This window comes from Bos taurus, chromosome 29 (assembly GCF_002263795.3).
Source record: "Bos taurus isolate L1 Dominette 01449 registration number 42190680 breed Hereford chromosome 29, ARS-UCD2.0, whole genome shotgun sequence".
In the NCBI taxonomy this organism is placed as follows: Eukaryota; Metazoa; Chordata; class Mammalia; order Artiodactyla; family Bovidae; genus Bos; species Bos taurus.
In genome coordinates, this window is record NC_037356.1 from 11,562,282 (window position 1) to 11,583,306 (window position 21,025).

Sequence of the window (21,025 nt, forward strand, 5' to 3'; positions counted from 1 at the left end):
AAAAGTTGCAAGATAGATTTTAGAGGGCCAAAGTAGAAACAAGAAGACTAGTTACAATTTTTTTTTTTTCCCCCCAGAATCTATGTGATTGACAGGAAAAGCCACACTGGGATAAGTGGGTATAAAGGAAAAGTTTGAATCTAAAAAAAAGTATGTGACGGATTGGATGTGTGGCTGAGAGAGGAAAGGGACCCCCCCAGTTTTGGGTAGTGGAATGATTTACTTTGATAAAATACATAATTGTGAAGTACATAGTTGTCCATGGAGGGAGGACAAGGATAATTTGGCATTCAGCTTCGAGTACATTCCAGATTTCCAAGGGGGCAGGCTGAGTTGACCTTGAATTTAGATTTATAGAACACTAGAGCTAGAAAAGAACTGTAAAATGAGGGAATTCAGCTTAAACCAAGATAAGGAAAAAATGCCTTACTTAAATGGAAAGTGGCGGGATTAGAATTTACCTCTGGTTTATGACTCACTGTTTTCCCCACCATACCATGGTCCTTCTTGTGCTTCTCAACTTTTCACTGAAGTGTTCATCCGTATTACAAAGCCAAATCAAATTAGACTGTGAAAATATAAAATTATCAATTATATATATGCTGATCCATATCAATTCCTTAGATTGGAGTAGAGGAAAATAGGAATCAAATCCAACATTTGAAAATGTGTTTTTAATGTATAGTACTTAATTTTCGGTTCTGCAGGGGTACCAGATCAATCTGTAGCTTTTCAAGGGGAGTCTATCATGCATTTCCTTTTCAGACATTGTAGGCAGTGAGGACTTGAATGATTAGGAAACATTTTATGAGGCTGAAGAACACGAGCTTGCCTGGAATGAGGCTGGTTGGAGTTGGGCATTTGGGAGGCAGAAAGTAACATGAAAGAAAATGCAAAGGCTGGAATGAGCTTGTTATATTTTCAGGCCACTGAGGATGTTTGGAGAGGAGTTTGAGAGCATAAGAGGCTAGAATTAGAGGCCCTTCAATGATGCGCATTGATTCTAAAGTGACAGCTGTGTAGCAGACACCAGGATTACAAAGATAAATTAAACACAGCTTTGATTTTATATAGGTTAAGTAACTCAGTGAGTTTTGAGGGGAGAGGAAATAATGATAGGGTTGCTTTAGGAAACTGATGGAGAAGGAAATGGCAACCCACTCCAGTGTTCTTGCCTGGAGAATCCCAGGGACGGGGGAGCCTGGTGGGCTGCCGTCTATGGGGTCGCACAGAGTCGGACACAACTGAAGCGACTTAGCAGCAGCAGCAGCAGGGAACTGAAGCTGAGCTGGGCTTGCATGTGGGAATATGTAAAAAGGGACTAGTTAACCTGGGATTGGGAAAGCCAGCTAGAAAGCTACTGCCTTAATCCAGATGGGAGGTACCAGGACCTCGTTTCTTGAAACTTGATGTGCTGTCCTGTCTGTGGACAGAGTGTTAAGCTGAGTGGACTAAGTAATCACCAGTCCTATGATCTTTTCTCTTTGAAATTCCTACTTAGTGCCTCTTTTCCATATTGTACTCACCCAGTTACCTGGCTCAGGGATTGTTACTGGACTCCGTTTTCTGGCAAAGTGCTGAGAGACCAATCACCGATGCTGAAATAGCAGTTTCTTCCCCCTTGTGAAATATTGTGATCTTTCCCAGATGACAGCCTCAGAGAGTCCTGCAAGCCTTTTCTATAAGGGCAATGAAGTGGCAAATGGAGAGAGAAAAACAGTATATACGCTGTAGGGGATGGCCTCCGTGGATCATAAATTCACGTTACTCTCACCAAGATTTAGAGACAAGAGCAGGAGCCCTGTTTCTTAAAATACAGAATGGAGTGGCTATTAGTTGGCCTTTGCTATAGGAAAAGAGTAGGCAAAGGTCTCATATAACATAAGTGCTGGAAAGTGGCTTGCATACACAGTCTCACGTGGTGTAGCAGCTGTGGGCTCCTGGTCTGTATTCCCTTAGAAAGTCTTCATTCCAAATAACAGAGCTGCAGCATTGAGGAAGTGTGGTTCAGAATCAGAACTTCTAGCACTGTCGCCTGGACTATATGAGACTGAGCAGTCCTGTTCATTTTATTTATTCATTTATTTTTGGTTTGTTTTATTTTTTGTGGTTTTTTTTAACTTTCTATTTTATACTGGAATATAGCCAATGAAGGAGAAGGCAATGGCACCCCACTCTAGTACTCTTGCCTGGAATATCCCATGGACAGAGGAGCCTGGTAGGCTGCAGTCCATGGGGTCGCTGAGGGTCGGACACGACTGAGCGACTTTACTTTCACTTTTCACTTTCATGCATTGGAGAAGGAAATGGCAACCCACTCCAGTGTTCTTGCCTGGAGAATCCCAGGGATGGGGGAGCCTGGTGGGCTGCCGTCTATGGGGTCACACAGAGTCGGACACGACTGAAGTGACTTAGCAGCAGCATAGCCAATTAACAGTGTCATGATAGTTTCAGGTGGACAGCCAAGGGACTCAGCCATCCATATACATGTATCCATTCTGCCCCAAACTCCACTCCCATCCAGGCTGCCACATAACATTGGGCAGTCTCCTGTGCTATACAGTAAGTCCTGTTCATTTTAGAGTGAACCACACAGTTACAGTTCAGTCGCTCAGTCGTGTCCGACTCTTTGCGACCCCATGGACTGCAGCGCACCAGGCCTCCCTGTCCATCACCAACTCCTGGAGCTTGCTCAAACTCATGTCCATCGAGTCGGTGATGCCATCCAACCATCTCATCCTCCACACACTAGTCAAAATTTTGAGTGGTGATTATCAGAGTATGGTCCCAGAGCAACAACACCATCATCACCTAGAAACTTTTTACAGAGGTGAATCATCTCTCCTGCTCCAGATTTGGTAAATCAGAGACTCTCTGGGGGTAGAGCCTAGCAATCTATGACTTCATAAGCCATCCATGTGACTCTAATGCACACTAAAGTTCGAGGACCATTCTAAATCTAGTTCTAAAGTTTAGAAATCTAATTCTAAAATTGAGAACTAGATTTTGTTATTTGGCTTGGCTTTACTAATTTCTAGTATACTCCTTAATCCTACTGATGGTCAGCAGTTGAGATTGGTCCTTAAATAAGCCCAAAATTATTTTTAACAAGCTAGAGAGAGATGGATGGTGCAGTGCATAAGTTTTGAGTTTACCTACACAAGTTACTGTCATTACAGATCTCTTTTAGCTTCAGTTTCTGTTGTAAAATGAAGGAAGCAATATCTACCTTTCAGTGTTTCTCTTTAGATTAAACGATATATGTTGTTGTTTAGTCACTAAGTTGTGTCTGACTCTTTTGTGACCCCACAGACTGCAGCCTGACAGGCTCCTGTCCATGGGATTTCCCAGGCAAGAATACTGGAGTGGGTTGCCATTGCTTTATCCAGGGCAATCTGGAGTAGGTAGCCTATCCCTTCTCCAGGGGAAATTCCCAACCCAGAAATCGAATCAGGGTCTCCTGCACTGCAGGTGGATTCTTTACCAGCTGAGCTACCAGGAAAGCCTGGTACTTCTTTCTATGCTGCTGCTAACTCATTTCAGTCGTGTCCCACTCTGTGCGACCCCATAGACAGCAGCCCACCAGGCTCCCCCATCCCTGGGATTCTCCAGGCAAGAACACTGGAGTGGGTTGCCATTTCCTTCTCCAATGCATGAAAGTGAAAAGTGAAAGTGAAGTTGCTCAGTCGTGTCCGACTCTTAGCGACCCCCTGGACTGCAGCGCACCAGGCTCCTCCGTCCATGGGACTTTCCAGGCAGGAGTACTGGAGTGGGGTGCCATAGGTTTGCTTTAATCCCATCTTCTTGCAAATAAGCTTTTGCTGCTTTTCAATGTGAAAGAAAATGACCTCAATATGTAGCTTTCAAACTTCTATTTCTCATGTTTAGGTGGAACCTCTGAATCTCATAGTTTCAATTCCAGATTCCCCAAAACAGGGACTGTCAGACTCGACACGTGATCCATAATGAGCTGTATGAACCCGTCACTCCTCTTGCAGCCCTGTGAATGTTTGTTAGAGAAAAAGGCCTGGTACATAACACTGTATTAACACACATCCGATGCTTCCAAAACATTAGTTCTTTTCCTTTCCTGGAAAACTGTTTAATTATGCTGATTTTATTACTTTATTCTTAATTTTAATGGACTAATAGCACCTAGGGAAGTCAATGAAATAAATGAATTTTTAAGGTGAGACGTTTCAACACGGAGGAACCTTATGGTGGGACTTTAAATATACCCACTGAACTCACATGCATGTCATGAGAGGACAGAGGCAGGCAGCTGCTGCTGCTGCTAAGTCGCTTCAATCGTGTCCGACTGTGCGACCCCATAGACGGCAGCCCACCAGGCTCTTCCGTCCCTGGGATTCTCCAGGCAAGAACACTGGAGTGGGTTGCCATTTCCTTCTCCAAAGGAAGGCAGCAAACAAACACAATTAAGTAGATTTAGAAAAGATCATAACAATCTGAAGCCATTTGGGTCAACTTGTGTGTGTGTGTGTGTGTGTGTGTTGTGTTGTCTTAACTTTCCTCTTCTCTGGCATTGTAATGCATCTGTCTTTTCTTAAATGAATTTTGGGTATTATTTGTTCTTAGCCTACCTTACCCTACCTTTAGTGACTCTAGGAATAAAAGAAAAGTTAGGCATTTTTCCTACCTTGAGAGCTTTTCTGGTATCATTATAGTTCACATAAAAATCTATGCAGTTATTCTTTTTAAACAGAGTCTGATTTTTATAAAGGATTGATTGATCTCTTTAGGCACAGACAGTATAATTCCCAGCTTATGTTTTCCATCTGATAGTGTATTGCGTCATTTCATTCAGCACATTAAACATTGATCAGCTTTCTCCACGATGTGACCCTTTGGTCTGTAATTAATTCGTCTATTTGACAAGGAGAATAGGACTGAGTAGAGACATTAAAGAATAAGTTAGTTAGCACCTCTCGCCATCTTAATAACCAGTAAGTTTCAAAATTAAGTTTCAGACCTGTGACCTAAAGCCTCCTTTTGAATCAAGCCTTGAGCAGGTCTAAGTGCGGCTGAATGTGGTTACACGTGAGGGGTGGGGCAAGGACAGGGTAGCCATGGTGGGGATTCTGCCAAGTGTGATGGTCTTAAAAAGCTTTCTCCAAGGCTACCATAAAGCTGAAATTTGTATTAGAACAACTGACTGTTTTCTTGATGGTAGAGGACACGGAAGTTGAAAGGGGAATTAATTTACACTCCATAAAACTTACCGAAAGCCTGATTTTACATTTTTTCTTCCCCCAAATCCCATCTTTGCATCTGTTCCTGTCTCCTTCATATAAAATTCTAAAACTGCTTTCAGTATCCTGACTGTAGCTCTCTTCCTTTCTGTCCTTTTAGTCTTTTTCTCCCCCAGTACAGTCTCTTCGTATCCTTTCTTATGCAAATGGTTCTTGTCTCTTTCATAAGTGTAACAGCTTACTGGTTTTCAGGCACCGTGCTCAGTATTTCACATATATTGTTGAATCCCTACTGCGATTTTATTATCCCTATTTTCACATGAAGAAACAGGCTTTGAGATGTCAAGTGACTTACCCAAAGTCACACATCATCTGAGTTCTAGAGCAGGGACAAGATCCCAGTCGTCTCTAGGTACAGCCGATGTTTCCAGTCCAAGTTCTCAGATTCTCTGTGATGAAGTATGTTCACTATAGAACTTTTTGAAGAAACAAAGCATAGAAATATGCCTTTTAAAGCATCCATGCTATCCAAATCCACAAAGAAAAGAGATGAAACTTTGTTATCTTTCCTTCCAGTATTTTTTAATACATAATAAAGATATTTTTAAAAAATTGAACACAATCATTTGATGATCATTTTTTAAAATTTCATTATTGGTGCATAATTGCTTTACAGTGTTACGTTAGTTTCCGCTGTACAACAAAGTGAATCAGCTGTATGTATACACACATTCCTTCCCTATTGAGCCTCCCTCACACCCTGCCCACATCCCACCCCTTTAGGTCATCGCAGAGCACTGTGCAGAGCTCCCTGTGCTGTCCAGCAGTTTCTTTCTAGCTATTTATTTATACATGGTAGTGTATACGTGTGGTGTATATGTGTCACGGTAGAATATACGTGTGGTGTATGTGCGTCACGGTGGTGTATACGTGTGGTGTATGTGCGTCACGGTGGTGTATACGTGTGGTGTATGTGCGTCACGGTGGTGTATACGTGTGGTGTATGTGCGTCACGGTGGTGTATACGTGTGGTGTATGTGCGTCACGGTGGTGTATACGTGTGGTGTATGTGCGTCACGGTGCTGTATACGTGTGGTGTATGTGCGTCACGGTGCTGTATACGTGTGGTGTATGTGCGTCACGGTGCTGTATACGTGTGGTGTATGTGCGTCACGGTGCTGTATACGTGTGGTGTATGTGCGTCACCGGTGGTGTATACGTGTGTGTGATGTGCGTCACGTGGTGTATACGTGTGGTGTATGTGCGTCACGGTGCTGTATACGTGTGGTGTATGTGCGTCACGGTGCTGTATACGTGTGGTGTATGTGCGTCACGGTGCTGTATACGTTTGGTGTATGTGCGTCACGGTGCTGTATACGTGTGGTGTATGTGCGTCACGGTGGTGTATACGTGTGGTGTATGTGCGTCACGGTGCGGTATACGTGTGGTGTATGTGCGTCACGGTGGTGTATACGTGTGGTGTATATGTGTCAGTGCTACTCTCCTGATTTGTCCCATCTTCCCCTTCCCCCATCTGTGCCACATGTCCATTCTCTGCATCTATGTCTCTATCCCTTCCTTGCAAATAGGTTCATAATGAATTAAAATTCTTAAAAGAATGTATAAGAATCATAAATCTTATTTACAACAGAACATACGTTAATACCTATGAAAGAGGGTAGATATTACATATTATTTTAAATATCTTCAAAGTAGAATAAATAATTATAAGTATTATTTGACTTTCAGTGATACCATATCATATTCCAGAGTATTTGTCTAGTGCAAATTTTAGGTAAGATTTTGTGGACATGTTAGTGATGAAATGTTCTTTTTTGTTTCTATGAATATTTATTAATAGCAAGGAAATGTACCAGAATGTCTAAAGAAAATTATTAAAATTAAATTTGTTTTAATCCTGGGCTTCCCTAGTGGCTGAGATGGTAAAGAATCTGCCTGCAATGTGGGAAACCCATGTTCAGTCCCTGGGTTGGGAAGATCCCCTGGAGAAGGGAATGGCAACCCACTCCAGTATTCTTGCCTGGAGAATCCCATGGACAGAGGAGCCCAGCAGGCTATAGTCCATGGGGTTGTAGAGTTGGGTATGACTGAGCGACTGACACTTACAATTTTTAATCCTGTGAACAATACTCATCTATAAAAAGGATGTCGTAGACTTATATTTGAAATAGCAAGCACTGAAAGAGCGAAGCCATTGTCTACTTAAAAAATAGTCATGACTGAAAAGTTGAGAGTTATATTTTATTTGATGGAAATTTTTAGAACTTAAGCCCCCAAAGCAGCATTTCAAATAGCCCTGAGTGAACTGCTCTGAGGAGGCAGAGGGGAGGAGTCAGGTTCTTTAGAAACTTGCAAGACCAGGCAGGTAGCCTGAGAGTCAAAAGTATTTTTGTGAATTAAAGGAAACCAGATATCTCAAGTTAAGGAATTTAGTGCTTTTCTATATATGGGAAGATGCAAGAGTCTGGGATCAGTGAAATCACTCCTTTCATATGCTTCTCAGCTATCTGGGGCCAGTATGTGTTTCTCACATCCTGAATTCTTCAGTGCTCATCTTAGGGAGTGGGTGCAGCCTAATGGCTGCCAGATTGCAGGTACCCTTCCTTCCTGAATGCCCCTAGGGCTCAGAAATGCACACTGAGAGGCCTGAATCACTGATGATTGTGACATACTTGTTTACTGACATGGCGGGAATACTCCATTTGTCACCATCAATTTAATTATACTAATAAAGTAGGGAGGAAAAATAAAATAAAATAAATAATAATAAAGTAGGGAGGAAATTTGTATGTAAATGACTTTATAATACAATGGCTCAGTGATATGATAAAGGCTTCACATTTTACTGAAACAGAGTATTATTTTAGTTTGAAGCTAGTGATATATTTATATGTTTCAAAGTGAATTCAAATGCTGCCTTTACTCACAGAGATTATCTACTGGTAGAGAAAGCAAATTCTAAATAGCCATGACCCTCTAGCCAAATGCTATTTCAAGTGATTGGGAGGAAGGAAAGTTGAGTGCCCTAGTTTGGCTTGATATTCTTTCTTTTTAATTTTAAGAATTTGAATATAAACACTTCCCCTCACATTCCCCTTTTTTCCTTAGTTAACTCTGAGTAACTTTGTATCAGCTTCAGTTCAGTTCAGTTCAGTCACTCAGTGGTGTCCAACTCTTTGTGACCCCATGAATCACAGCACGCCAGGCCTCCCTGTCCATCACCAATTCCCAGAGTTCACTCAGACTCACAACTATCGAGTCAGTGATGCCATTCAGCCATCTCATCCTCTGTCGTCCCCTTCTCCTCCTGCCTCCAATCCCTCCCAGCATCAAAATCTTTTCCAATGAGTCAGCTCTTCGCATGAGGTGGCCAAAGTACTGGAGTTTCAGCTTTAGCATCGTTCCTTCCAAAGAATACCCAGGACTGATCTCTTTTAGGATGGACTGGTTGGATCTCCTTGAAGTCCAAGGGACTCTCAGGAGTCTTCTCCAACACCACAGTTCAAAAGCATCAATTGTTTGGCACTCAGCTTTCTTCACAGTCCAACTCTCACATCCATACATGACCACTGGAAAAACCATAGCCTTGACTAGATGGACCTTTGTTGGCAAAGTAATGTCTCTGCTTTTGAATATGCTATCTTGGTTGGTCATAACTTTCCTTCCAAGGAGTAAGCGTCTTTTAATTTCATGGCTACAATCACCATCTGCAGTGATTTTGGAGCCCCCAAAAATAAAGTCTGACACTGTTTACACCGTTTCCCCATCTATTTGCCATGAAGTGATGGGACCGGATGCCATGATCTTCGTTTTCTGAATGTTGAGCTTTAAGCCAACTTTTTCACTCTCCACTTTCACTTTCATCAAGAGGCTTTTTAGTTCCTCTTCACTTTCTGCCATAAGGGTGGTGTCATCTGCATATCTGAGGCTCCAGGAAAAGACCTAACTGGGTTGGAATCCTGTCACTATTGTGACCAGCATTGTGACCTTGCCAGTAAAATTTCATTGGTGTAAAATGAGAATCAATGCTTCATAAATGGTTTGACTTAAATACAAGCAAATAAGTGAAGTGACAAGAATGATATGATATGGCACATAGTAAACCCTTTAAAAATTTTCAATTTCCATCCTGTTTACATTCAACAAATCCTGAAGCACATCTTGAACCCACCTATCAATAGCTGCAACTCTCTTGTGTATGATCTGTTACAGTTTACACATATGTCCACTTATTTATATGTTTGGTTACTCTCTTCACTAACTCTAGGCATGTTACTCTCTTTTCATGGGAAACTAAAATTCAAAAAAGTTGAAGTGACTCGACCATGGTCACACAGCTGATACACAGCTGCAATGCAAATCCAAACCTCCTGACTGCTGGTCCGGTGTTTTTTGTGGGTGTTTTTGGGATTTTTTTTTTTTTTTAGTGCACTAAAGCTGCCAACTTTGTCCACATGTTTAGGAAAAAAACATCTGATTTAGGCTGTGATTTCCTCACCCCAACATTTGACAATTAAGGATTCCACTGTATACAAAAGGAAAAAATTGAGTAGAGTTTGAAGAGCTATAGCATCCAAATTTTTTTTTTAATGTCAGTTACTCCCTCTATGGAAAGCTATGTTTTAAGATATGATTAGTATGCTGAGCATAGGGTGATGGTAAACATTATGTTTTGGCATTATCATGAGATGACAAAATTACCCACTCTCAAAGGACCAGCTGCTGCAGGGTGACTGGCACCCGTGATGCCTGCATTCTCAAAACTATTTTAACGGGTAGTTTTCCATGATTTTTTTTAGTCAGTCAGAGAAGAAATGTATGTGTAAACCTATTAAAGCCATAGCATCTGTTATGATGAAATGACACCCTGGAATCTTAGCTCAAGAATTTGAAGCTAATTAAGATTCTTATTGAACCAAGAGTCCTACACCTCACTTCCTCAAACAGACATAGAAAAATTATGAACAAAAAAGATAGGAAAATTCTTCCCATACTTTTTATATAATATATACACTGCTGCTACTGCTAAGTCACTTCAGTCATGTCTGACTCTGCGTGACCGCATAGACGGCAGCCCAGGAGGCTCCCCTGTCCCTGGGATTCTCCAGGCAAGAACACCGGAGTGGGTTGCCATTTCCTTCTCCAATGCAGGAAAGTGAAAAGTGAGAGTGAAGTCGCTCAGTCGTGTCCGACTTTTTGCGACCCCATGGACTGCAGCCTACCAGGCTCCTCCGTCCATGGGTTTCTCCAAGCAAGAGTACAGGAGTGGAGTGCCATTGCCTTCTCCAATATGTTATCATTTAAATTGATATGTACAACGTACATGAAACTATTCATTACATTAGATGTATGCGTCCTAAAAGGAAAGAACAAGTTTTGAAATAGAAAGACGTAAGATCATACCCAGTCTCTAATCAAATTGCTCACAACTTTAGACAAAGAACTCAACTACTTGAAACAGCTCTCCTTTGTGTGATGTGGATAGTAGATCTTCCACAAGATTATGGAAGAAATCCAGCAGTTAAGGATATTATAAATCAGCAAATTATGCACCACTGGGGTGGGTGGGATGAACTGGGAGAATGGGATTGACCTATATAACTATCCCATATGTGATGTAGTCCCAGTCAGAGTGGACTGGAGCTCAGAACAGGACCTGACCAGTAGGGTGGTCAATCTTGGGAAGACTGGGAAGGCTGAGGGGTTCAAGGTTTTCTTGATTTCCTTCATATGAAGTATTTCTTCCAAATATAAATATATTTAATTGCCATTGTCCTTTGCTTCTCCACACCTTCGGGTTAGATAGTCGTCATATTCTTTCAGAAATTCTCTTGGATACTCCTGACTTTTGCCTGTCTTCCTTTCTTTCAGGGTCAATGACTGTATCTTACGGGTGAATGAGGTGGACGTGTCAGAGGTTTCCCACAGTAAAGCAGTGGAAGCGCTCAAAGAAGCAGGGTCTATCGTTCGGCTGTACGTGCGTAGAAGACGACCCATCTTGGAGACTGTTGTGGAAATCAAACTGTTCAAAGGGCCTAAAGGTAAAAGAAACATAAACAACTCACAATAGGATACCAGTGACAGACTATCTGGTTACAGCTTATGCCATAACCCACCCACAATGTACCCTGTTCTTTTATTCTCTAGGACTCAGTGTTGACCATGAGATTTGAAATCCTATGATAATAGAATTTTACAGAAAGTAAAAGAAGCCAATACTATAACTATGAACTCAGAGAAGGAAGCGATAGATTTCTAAAGAAATTTTCTCATCTAAAGTTTTCTATGAATTTTTAACCTTACTGGACCATCCTGACTTAGCTGGCATGTTAATACTTTCTAACTTTTCAGATGTAAATGGTAATTTCTCTCCTTTAGTAAAACAGTAATGTGAAAAATAATCATTTGAATAGTCTATCCTAAAATAATTATTATATTTTTATGACACTTGTGATTAGTTTTGGTAATACTTTTACCCATTTTATTTAATAAGTACTACATAGCATTTTATACTTGTAATAGTCAAAATAACTTAAAATTTATTTTTTGAAATGTTCACAAATCTCTTGAGATAACTGCAGTTACTTTGGGGAATCATATGAACAGTGAAATGAATCATATGAATTTCTAAGAAGAGAACTTTGAGTTCTGCTCTTCAGAATGATGATATTTAATATTAATAGGATTTCAGATATTTTATAAAAATCTAATAACTTAAAAGTATTTAAATATTTTAAAAGATTATGACTAGAGAGTCACTGTACTCTTTTAATAAATTATTTTTCTTTCCCTTAAAATCTGTGTAATCTCTAATACTATTATTGTTGTCATTGCTTAGTCTTTAAGTTGTATCTGACTCTCTTGCAATCCCACGGTAGCCCACCAGATTCCTCTTTCTATGGGATTTCCCAGGCAAGCATACTAGAGTGGATTTCTATTTCCTTCACCAGGGGATCTTCCCGACCCAGGGATGGAGCCCGCATCTCTTGCATTGACAAGCTGATTCTCTACCAGTGAGCCACCAAGGAAGCCCTCTAATGCTACCTGTGAATTAAAAAAAATAAGCATACTACCTTCTCTGGGAGGTACTAGTGGGTGGTATTTAAGATCTCAGACCCAAGAGTCAGGCAGGATGGAGTTTAAAAGCCTAGCTCAGCCACTTACTAGCACAGTGACATTGATTAGACCAGCCCCTCTTGTTATTAAATGGGAATCATAATGGTAGCTTCCTGGTGCTATCACAAAGGGATCTTCCCTAGTGGCTCAGACAGTAAAGATTCTGCCTGCAGTGCAGGAGACCCTGGTTTGATCTCTGGGTCTGGAAGATCCCCTGCAGAAAGAAATGGCTACCCACTGCAATATTCTTGCCTGGAGAATTCCACAAACAGAGAAGCCTAGCGAGCTACAGTCCATGGGGTTGCAATGAGTTAGACATGACTAAGCCACTAACGCTTGCGCTTTCAATGGTAGTATCCCATTGGATTTCTGAGAATTAAATATTTAATATCTGGCGAGTACAGAGCAGGAACACTTGCTGGTTGAGTGCAAACTCCAAAGTATCTGAGCTGGAACCCTGGCTCTGCAGTTCACTAGCCATTTGATCTTGGTCAAATTTCTTAACCTCTCTGAGCCTAATTTTCTCATCTACAAAATGCAGATAATAATAGCATTTGCCCCTTGAAATATTGTGAGGATTAAATGAGTCAATATACATTAAGTATATTAGAGTATATTAGAGTAGTACCTGGCACAAATTGACAGCAAATATTTACTATATATGTGTGTGTGTGTGTGTGTGTGTGTGTGTGTATTAGTCGCTTAGTCTTGCCTGACTCTTTGCATGGACTACATGCCCACCAGGCTCCTCTATCCATGGGATGGATTTTCCAGGCAAGAATACTGGAATAGGTAGCCATTTCCTTCTCCAGGAGATCTTCCCAACCCAGGGATTGAACCCAGGTCTCCTGCACAGCAGGCAGAATCTTTACCCACTGAGCTACCAGGGAAGCCACCTATATGTTATTTGGAGTTGGCTACATATGGTTTCAGCCTTTGCTACAGTTGTTTGGTAATGTAATAAAAGAACCAAATTCTCTCATGAGTTAAATCCGAATGCACTAAAATCACAGAATCAATTTGAGGGTGGGGAGAAGTAAAGCATTTCCACACCAATGTCTGGTGATATGCGAGAAAGACTTTCTGTTCTACACATTTTCATATTTGCCATGTGTTTTAAAGTTAAAACTAATAAGCATCCACAATTTAAATTAAAAAGATATGCTAAAATAACAGGTAGGTACTTCTACAGTTCAGTTAACAGCAATTGTTCAGTACAGCCTTAAGGCAAATCCCAGTTTCAAGCACTCAGCAAAGCATTACCATCCATTAGCAGGCCTCCTGCTAGCTGAGCCATTCCATGACCTCAGCTGCTCAGCAGAGCACTTAAAGGTTCTAGGGAATCAATAGCCAAAACTCCTTCATTTGATCAGGAACACATTATTTTGGATCTCTATCTTTGGTACTAGAGTCCCCTCTTGCTGGTTTATTTCCAACCGAACTGTTTTGTCCTTTGAGCCAGGAGTGAAATAGCCCTGGGACAAAAAGAAGGGAATGGGGAGACAGGTAAGCTTAAATCGACCAAGAATACCCAGGCAATAACCCAATGAAAGAACACACACAGCATAAGGTGATAGACTTGTTCTAGTGGAGAGAGGAGAACCAGGAGACTGTTAGAGCTAACTTTATATCCCTGAAAGCAGGCTCCTGCCAAATTGCTGTAGAGGTTTGTGGACCTGTTGGTCATGTTGAGATTCTGTTGGGTCTGTCCTACCTTTTTGTCCTGTCACCACCCAAAAGTCACCGATGGGGATTTGTTTCTCTGTATAAAGCTTATTGATTTACAGAGAAAGAAACTGTTTTTATCACTGTTTGAATTCCTGATGCCTTTCCCTGTGCCTTGAAGGAAATGCTGAATCAGAGTAAATTGAATACTTAAGTTGGATTCTACACTAAATCTGATGATACCTTCCAGTCTTAACCTCCCTTGCCATCTCATAACTCTTTATTTTTGAATGATGATCTTATTTTTTTTTTAATTTCTGCCAATGTTTAATCTTGTACTATGGAAACTCTTATGCAGTGGAGACAATGAAGATGAATCAGATGTGTTTCTAATAGGAGAATTAGAAAGTTCTAATGGGAGAGAAAAACATAAAGGTAACTCATTTTAGTGCTAGACAGAATGAAATCAGCTCTGTGGTTGAACTTGAGCCATGATTCCAATTGAATCGAGCAGAGAGAAAGATGTGATTCATCTTAATCAGAAGAACCAAAATGCTCCAGAGAATTTAAAATTTAATATGTGTTTTCAGACCTTTATCTTCCCTTCACTGAGCATGTGGGCATTCTCGATAGTAAATATCAACACTCTAGCCAACTGGGCTAGCTAGCCTCTATTATGAGTATATAATACAGAGCTAGCTGATTGTGTTCATTAATTTCCTTCTTCAGTGATTCAACAAATATTTATTAAGCATTTATTATGGACTTGGCACAGACCCAGACAATGAGGATTCACCAAGAAAATGGAGAATTTTTGCTCAAGAAGATTATGGTCTAATGTAGAACACACCTATAATATAAATTGGGATACGTGCTATGAACGAACATGAATGATTGTAAGGAGGCACCAATTAGGTAATGGGTCAAAGACGACTTCTCTGAGAAAGTGCCACTTAAGCTAAACTTCGAGATACAAATAAAACCAGACACTAGATGGATAAAGAGTAGAGGAGAGTATCTAGAAAGAGTGAAAGTGTGTGTATATGAAGGCCCCAGGGTAGGAAGGATCTTCATACCTTCCAGGACTAAAAGATACCAGTTGTGACTGGAGTTGAATGACAGGGTACTGAATGACATGAAATGATACTGTCAAGGTGAGCAGGGGCCAAATCATGTGCATCTTTGTTGACCATATTTGCAGATTTGTTATCTTATTCCAAGTGCAATGGGAAGTTCTAGCAAAATGTTCAACATGTGAGATGGTCAAATTTGTTGTTTTTAAGAGATCATGTAGCTACTGTGAAGAAAATGCATTGAAGGGGCCAAGAACAGAAACAAAGACAGTTAGGGGTCACTTGGAGAAGGAAGAAAAGTGAAGTTTTCAAGTATGTGATGAAGATATATTGGCATTTGCCATATAGTGGCATTGCCACTTATTGATAACCTAGATGTGGCATTTGTCCAAGAATGAGACTGTTTTGTAACTGAGCCATTGAATGGATTGAGGTGCCATTTGTGAGATGGGGAAGGCTGTGAAGGACCCTTAGGGGACTATGCTGGGCAATTGGAAAGACTGTGATGATTCTGAAAAAGAGGCAGAATTGGAAAACATCTGTTTGAAAACCCTGTTAATATTCTGAATTTTCCCCATTTTCTATCAAATATCTGGAGTTGGGGCAATATCTGAACAACTGACTTTCTCACTTTTACCATTAATTTTTAATATAAAAGTTATGACTATTGCTACTTCAGCTACTTTGAACAATTATAAACATTTAATAGATCGATTTTATAGATGTTCTTAATGCCCAGATGATTTGGGGGGATTATTTTGGTTTTGTTTATTTATTTTTACATGAGACAGAAGGTAAACAGTATTTCTTTTCATTATATAGATGCAATGTTAAGGGATTCCTTGAAAAAATAATTTGTAGTAGAATTAAATTTATAGTTTTCCAAGTTATACTCTTATGTTTATTCCATCTGTTGTATAGCGACTATTTCTGAGATGAACTTTGACGTACGTGGTTCGTCTTTATGGCCTTATGGTGGTACTGATCTTCCCATTATTAGACTAGAATCATCTGGCTGATAATTATGACCATGTATTTCAGTAAGGAATATTTGGGTAATATGCAGCACTGATTTAGAATGTTTCCTCTTAACAATATATAAAAATTTCCCTACCCTCAGAGATTTGGTCATTGCAAGCAGCTGGGGTATCTGTGTACGGGCAGTCAGTTGAGGGAAAAAATGGCTAATCATGGATAGGAAGCTGTGATTAGGCAAATCCATTTAGACTTGCCAAGCAACCAAAAATATACAAGGAAGAAAATATGAAGTGTGCATGTGGTTTCCCAGTAAATAGGTTCATAATAAAAATCTTTCTAGTGACTTTCCCAAGGACACTCCAAGTCATAATTTCTCAGGAACTAGATAATTAAACACGTGGAGACCATTGATTTATGTGGTCTAAGCCAAAAAAACTAAACCTATATAAGAAATGCATTTCCTTCTAAGATGTATGTGTTGCTTTAAGATAATATAGCTAGTTGAAGACCAAGTTCTATTAAAGATTGCCTCACTCTTCCAAACTAAAAAGTTCCAAGTCCTTTTCTGCTGATTCTTCTTTCTTCTTGGCCACCTTTGTTAAATTAGGCATTATGTCCTTTGGAACCTGCTGCTGCTGCTGCTAAATCACTTCAGTAGTGTCTGACTCTGCAACCCCATAGACGGCAGCCCACCAGGCTCCCCCATCCCTGGGATTCTCCAGGCAAGAACACTGGAGTAGGTTGCCATTTCCTTCTCCGATGCATGAAAGTGAAAAGTGAAAGTGAAGTCACTCAGTCGTGTCCGACTCTTAGCGACCCCATAGACTGTAGCCTACCAGGCTCCTCCGTCCATGGGATTTTCCAGGCAAGAGTACTGGAGTAGGGTGCCATTGCCTTCACTTCCAACTAAGTAGTCTTTTGTGTAAAGTCTCCATTGCCATTACTATGGTGTTCATATCTTCCTTATGTCTTGTCTTATCTACTGTAATAGACTCCACTCAAATCCCTCCCTTCCATTTGCACACACTTGTAGGTCAATCTTCCAAAAATCTCAGCTCTGTTAGTTGACTCCCCTGCTCAAAAGTGTCTAGTGGCTCTTCACTGGCCCTAGATAAAAATCTAAATTTCCTATTATATAATTTCATATCCTCTATAACCTCCCTTTCCAGCAACAACATTTGATTTCAGTCTTTTCTTCTCTCTTCTCTATTCATCCTTCTTTTCCAGCTAAACTGTGTTATGTACAATTTCTGAAACGTTGCCATACTCTCCTGCCTCTAAGCCTTTGCTTGTCCCATTGAATGCCTTTCCTTACCACTGTGACCACTACCTGTCAGCATCTTCTCCACTCTAAGAGCCGAGCCAGTTCAGTTCTTTGTTGTTGTTCAGTTGCTAAGTCATATCTGACTCTGCAACCCCATGCTCTGCAGCACTCCAGGCTTCCCTGTCCTTCATTTTCTCCCACAATTTGCTCAAATTAATGTCCATAGAGTCAGTGATGTCATCCAACCATCTCATCCTCTGTCACCCCCTTCTCCTCTTACCCTCAGTCTTTCCCAGCATCATGGTCTTTTCTAGTGAGTCAGCTCTTCACATCAGGTGGCCAAAGTACTGGAACTTCAGCTTCAGCATCAGTCCTTCCAATGAATATTCAGGACTGATTTCCTTCAGGATCGACTGGTTTGATCTCCTTGCAGTCCAGAGACTCTCAAGAGTCTTCTCCACCACCACAGTTCAAAAGCATACATTCTTTGGCACTCAGCTTTCTTTATGGTCCAGCTCTCAGGTTCTGTCTCCTCTACAAAACTATCACTAATCGATCCACTCAGAAAGTCTTTCACTTCTAAGAGCTTTTAAAATACTTTGTTTTTTCTCTCTTCTTTTTTTCATTTTTTTCCTTATTAGGCCATCCAAGTAACTCATAGCATACAGAAAAGATAGATATCAATAGCCCAAATTAAGGAGATAAACAAGTTGCAAATCCTAACACTTAAGACACTGAGTTTTTAATCTCTACCCTGGCCTGTGCTAAATTGGAAGCATTTAATGAACACTTAAAAGGGAAGTGCAAATCCCCAGTTTAGTCTGTGACCAAACTCTGTGTCATAAGTGGGAGGATTTGGGACGGAGAGATAGAGTCAAGTCCAAGACAGATCATGCCTGTCCCTGAAGTATGGCGGCGGGAAAGGGAGTGGACAGGATGGAAGCCTAATGATTTTACTGCCAATAGCAGTTGCTTATGAGGAACATCCTTGCATGGACCCCCTTTTTTATCATACCTTTCAGAAACTATCTGTTCAAGAGTTTGGAATAAATAGCATTTAAAGTATCTAGCACTTTGCTTAACAGACCAATTAATCAAAAAGCAATTTCCAAATTATTGAGGATTTTTAATTTTATTTTTTCTTAATAGTCAACATGACAGATTTACTGTCCAGCTTGGCTAAATATCATCTTGGCATGCCCTTGATATTACAGACATTTTCTCAAATATCTAACTGGACTGAAGTTTATGGCTTGTCTCAATCTCTGCATGCACAATTCTTTTCTCTCATCTGTCCTTGTTCCTCCATCTGTTCTTGTCTTTTCTTGGACAGAGTAAACTTCCTCAAAGTTGAAAGATGAGAAACTCATCTGGCAGTTTTCAGAGATGGTCATTTGGTAAATTAACCATTTCACAACTTTTAACATTTGGGATATAGACCTAGAGCTGCAGGTATTGAGTACGTAAAGCAAGCCCCATGAACATTTGAATGAGCGAAGATTTTTGGACTTTTCTGGTTGTCCAGTGGTTAAGACTCCAAGTTTCCAATGCAGGGAGGCATAGATTTGATCCCTGGTCAGGGAATTAAGATCCCATATGCTGCATTGCACTGCCAAAAAAGAAAGAAAAACAAAAACGGGATGAATGAGCTAAATTTTTAATTCAAAGTTGAATGCACCATTCTTACAACCTAGTGCAGGATATTTTCCCTTGAAATTCTTCTTTTTATTCCATCTGTCTGTGTATAATATTGCTGATGGCATTTTGTAACAAGTTGGACAATACCACCTGACCTTGATAACTGGGGAGTATTTAGATTAGCAGAGTTTTCAGTTGTCCGGAATTCATACCCAAACAGATCACCAGACCACTGGGTAAACACTGAACACAAAGGTTATGCAACAGTTTTGATTACTGGCATCCAACCGTCTACTGTACATTCCCCCCTTTCTTGCCACCAGGTAAATTGTAATGTATATTCATTTTTTAAATGTACATAGAAATGTGTCTCTCAATACAAGGCACCATTTACTTTTTATGTAGGCCCCTGTCCCAGGACCTGAGTTCTAAGTGGTAGGTAGACCTCTTTGGTGGTAAAGGGCCTTTCTGAATAATGGTATGACTCTTAATAAGCACAAATGGCAAATTCAGCTGTTTGGCATGAGGTCTCAAAACACTACATTTTCATTTTTGTGCTAAACTTTTTCCAGTCCTTTTGAGCTACCCAAATTGTTCTTTTGGAGGAAACAAGGATATGCTTGAGTGCACGTGCAGTGCAACCTTCTGCTGAAATACAATGTTCACGGTCAAAAAGAAAATGCCTAACTGTGTTAAGCCAGGAAAATGGTCTTCTTGGAAGTAAATTATGACTAAATCACCACTCTCTGATTCTCCCAAAGGACAGTTTTTTTTTTTTAATAACTGAACAAAGGACAATATATTGGTTGGCCAAAAAGTTGATTCGGATTTTTCCCTAAGACCTTGATGAGCTCGCCTTGTTCCCAGGCACTTCCTGTAGAATTCCTTGAATGTGTCCGTGGCTAGTTTCTCATTATTTCTGGATAAATGAAATACATATCACTTATGGGTTAGGAGGTTCTTTCTCCAAGCTGATGTTTGGTCGGTCTTCATAATGACATCTGTAGAAAAGCTCTCTCCTGAGGCCTTAAAGAAATTATTTATTCATGAAAAAACAAACTACAATTTTTCTGCTATAGTCCCCACTGTTCTGTACATTATAACTTTATAGGAGAGTAAAACAATTAGTTCTATTTGCTAAATCCTTTTGGAAACTAAGGAGTGATATCACACCTCTCATTTGCCCCTTGAGGTTAAGACGTAGTCATTGTTTCTTTTCTTTGCTGTTTAAATCTGGCTTATGATTTTTAACAGAATTTATTATCGATGACTTCTTGAAAATCAAAATTATTTTTCCTGTGAAAACTTCAGATGTAAAAAAATGCATTGTATTAGATGGAGTCCAGTTTTTGACATTCTAAAGTTTTATAATTCACATAGAAAATGCTGTTTACCTAGCTATGAATATTTGTTCAGGTAAATACTTAATTGTATAGCATTTTTTTCAAATTTTTTATTAAGGTATAGTTGATTTACAATATTTTGTTAGTTTCAGATATGCAGCAAAGTGATTCAGTTATTTTTTCTGATTATATTACATTATAAGTTATTACAAAATATTGAATATAATTTCCTGTGCTATACAGTAAATCTTGTTGCTTGTCTATTTTATGATATCTGTTAATATCCCATACTCCTAAACTCCTGATTTATCCCCCTTCACCCTCCCCTTTAGTAACCACAAGCTTGTTTTCTATGTCTGTGAGACCATTTCTGTTTTGTATATAGATTCATTTTGTATGTATAGTATTTTTAAAGTTTTCAGAGGAAGTGTGTTGCTATGATAAATACCGTGACTATAAATCTTTCCAATTTATCATCAATAGCAAAGCAACTTCGTGAAAAGACTTTAGGGTTTGGACGGCCTCTAAGTTTAAACCCTTGCTTTACCTGACGGTAAAATGGGCATATGAAGTCGTCTTGGTTACTGTGAGCATTTAGTGAGATACTTGGCCCATCTCAGTGCCCAATAATTTTAAAGTGTTCTCCTTCCTTGTTTATGTTTTCAAGAAGCAAGTATGTGCAGAAAATAATTATCCATTCACACAATAAATATTTTA

The 21,025-nt window shown here is 39.9% G+C and overlaps 1 protein-coding gene across 15 annotated transcripts in view; it reads left to right on the forward strand.

Moving 5' to 3' along the window:
• DLG2 (discs large MAGUK scaffold protein 2) overlaps positions 1 to 21,025 on the forward strand; it is a 2,323,126-nt gene that overhangs the window by 1,629,596 nt on the left and 672,505 nt on the right. For all 15 annotated transcript variants that reach the window (XM_059883216.1, XM_059883213.1, XM_059883215.1 and 12 more), the window contains one exon: positions 11,103 to 11,272. In XM_059883216.1, coding sequence (XP_059739199.1) covers positions 11,103 to 11,272 — 170 coding nt within the window. The remainder of the gene's footprint in view (positions 1 to 11,102; positions 11,273 to 21,025) is intronic.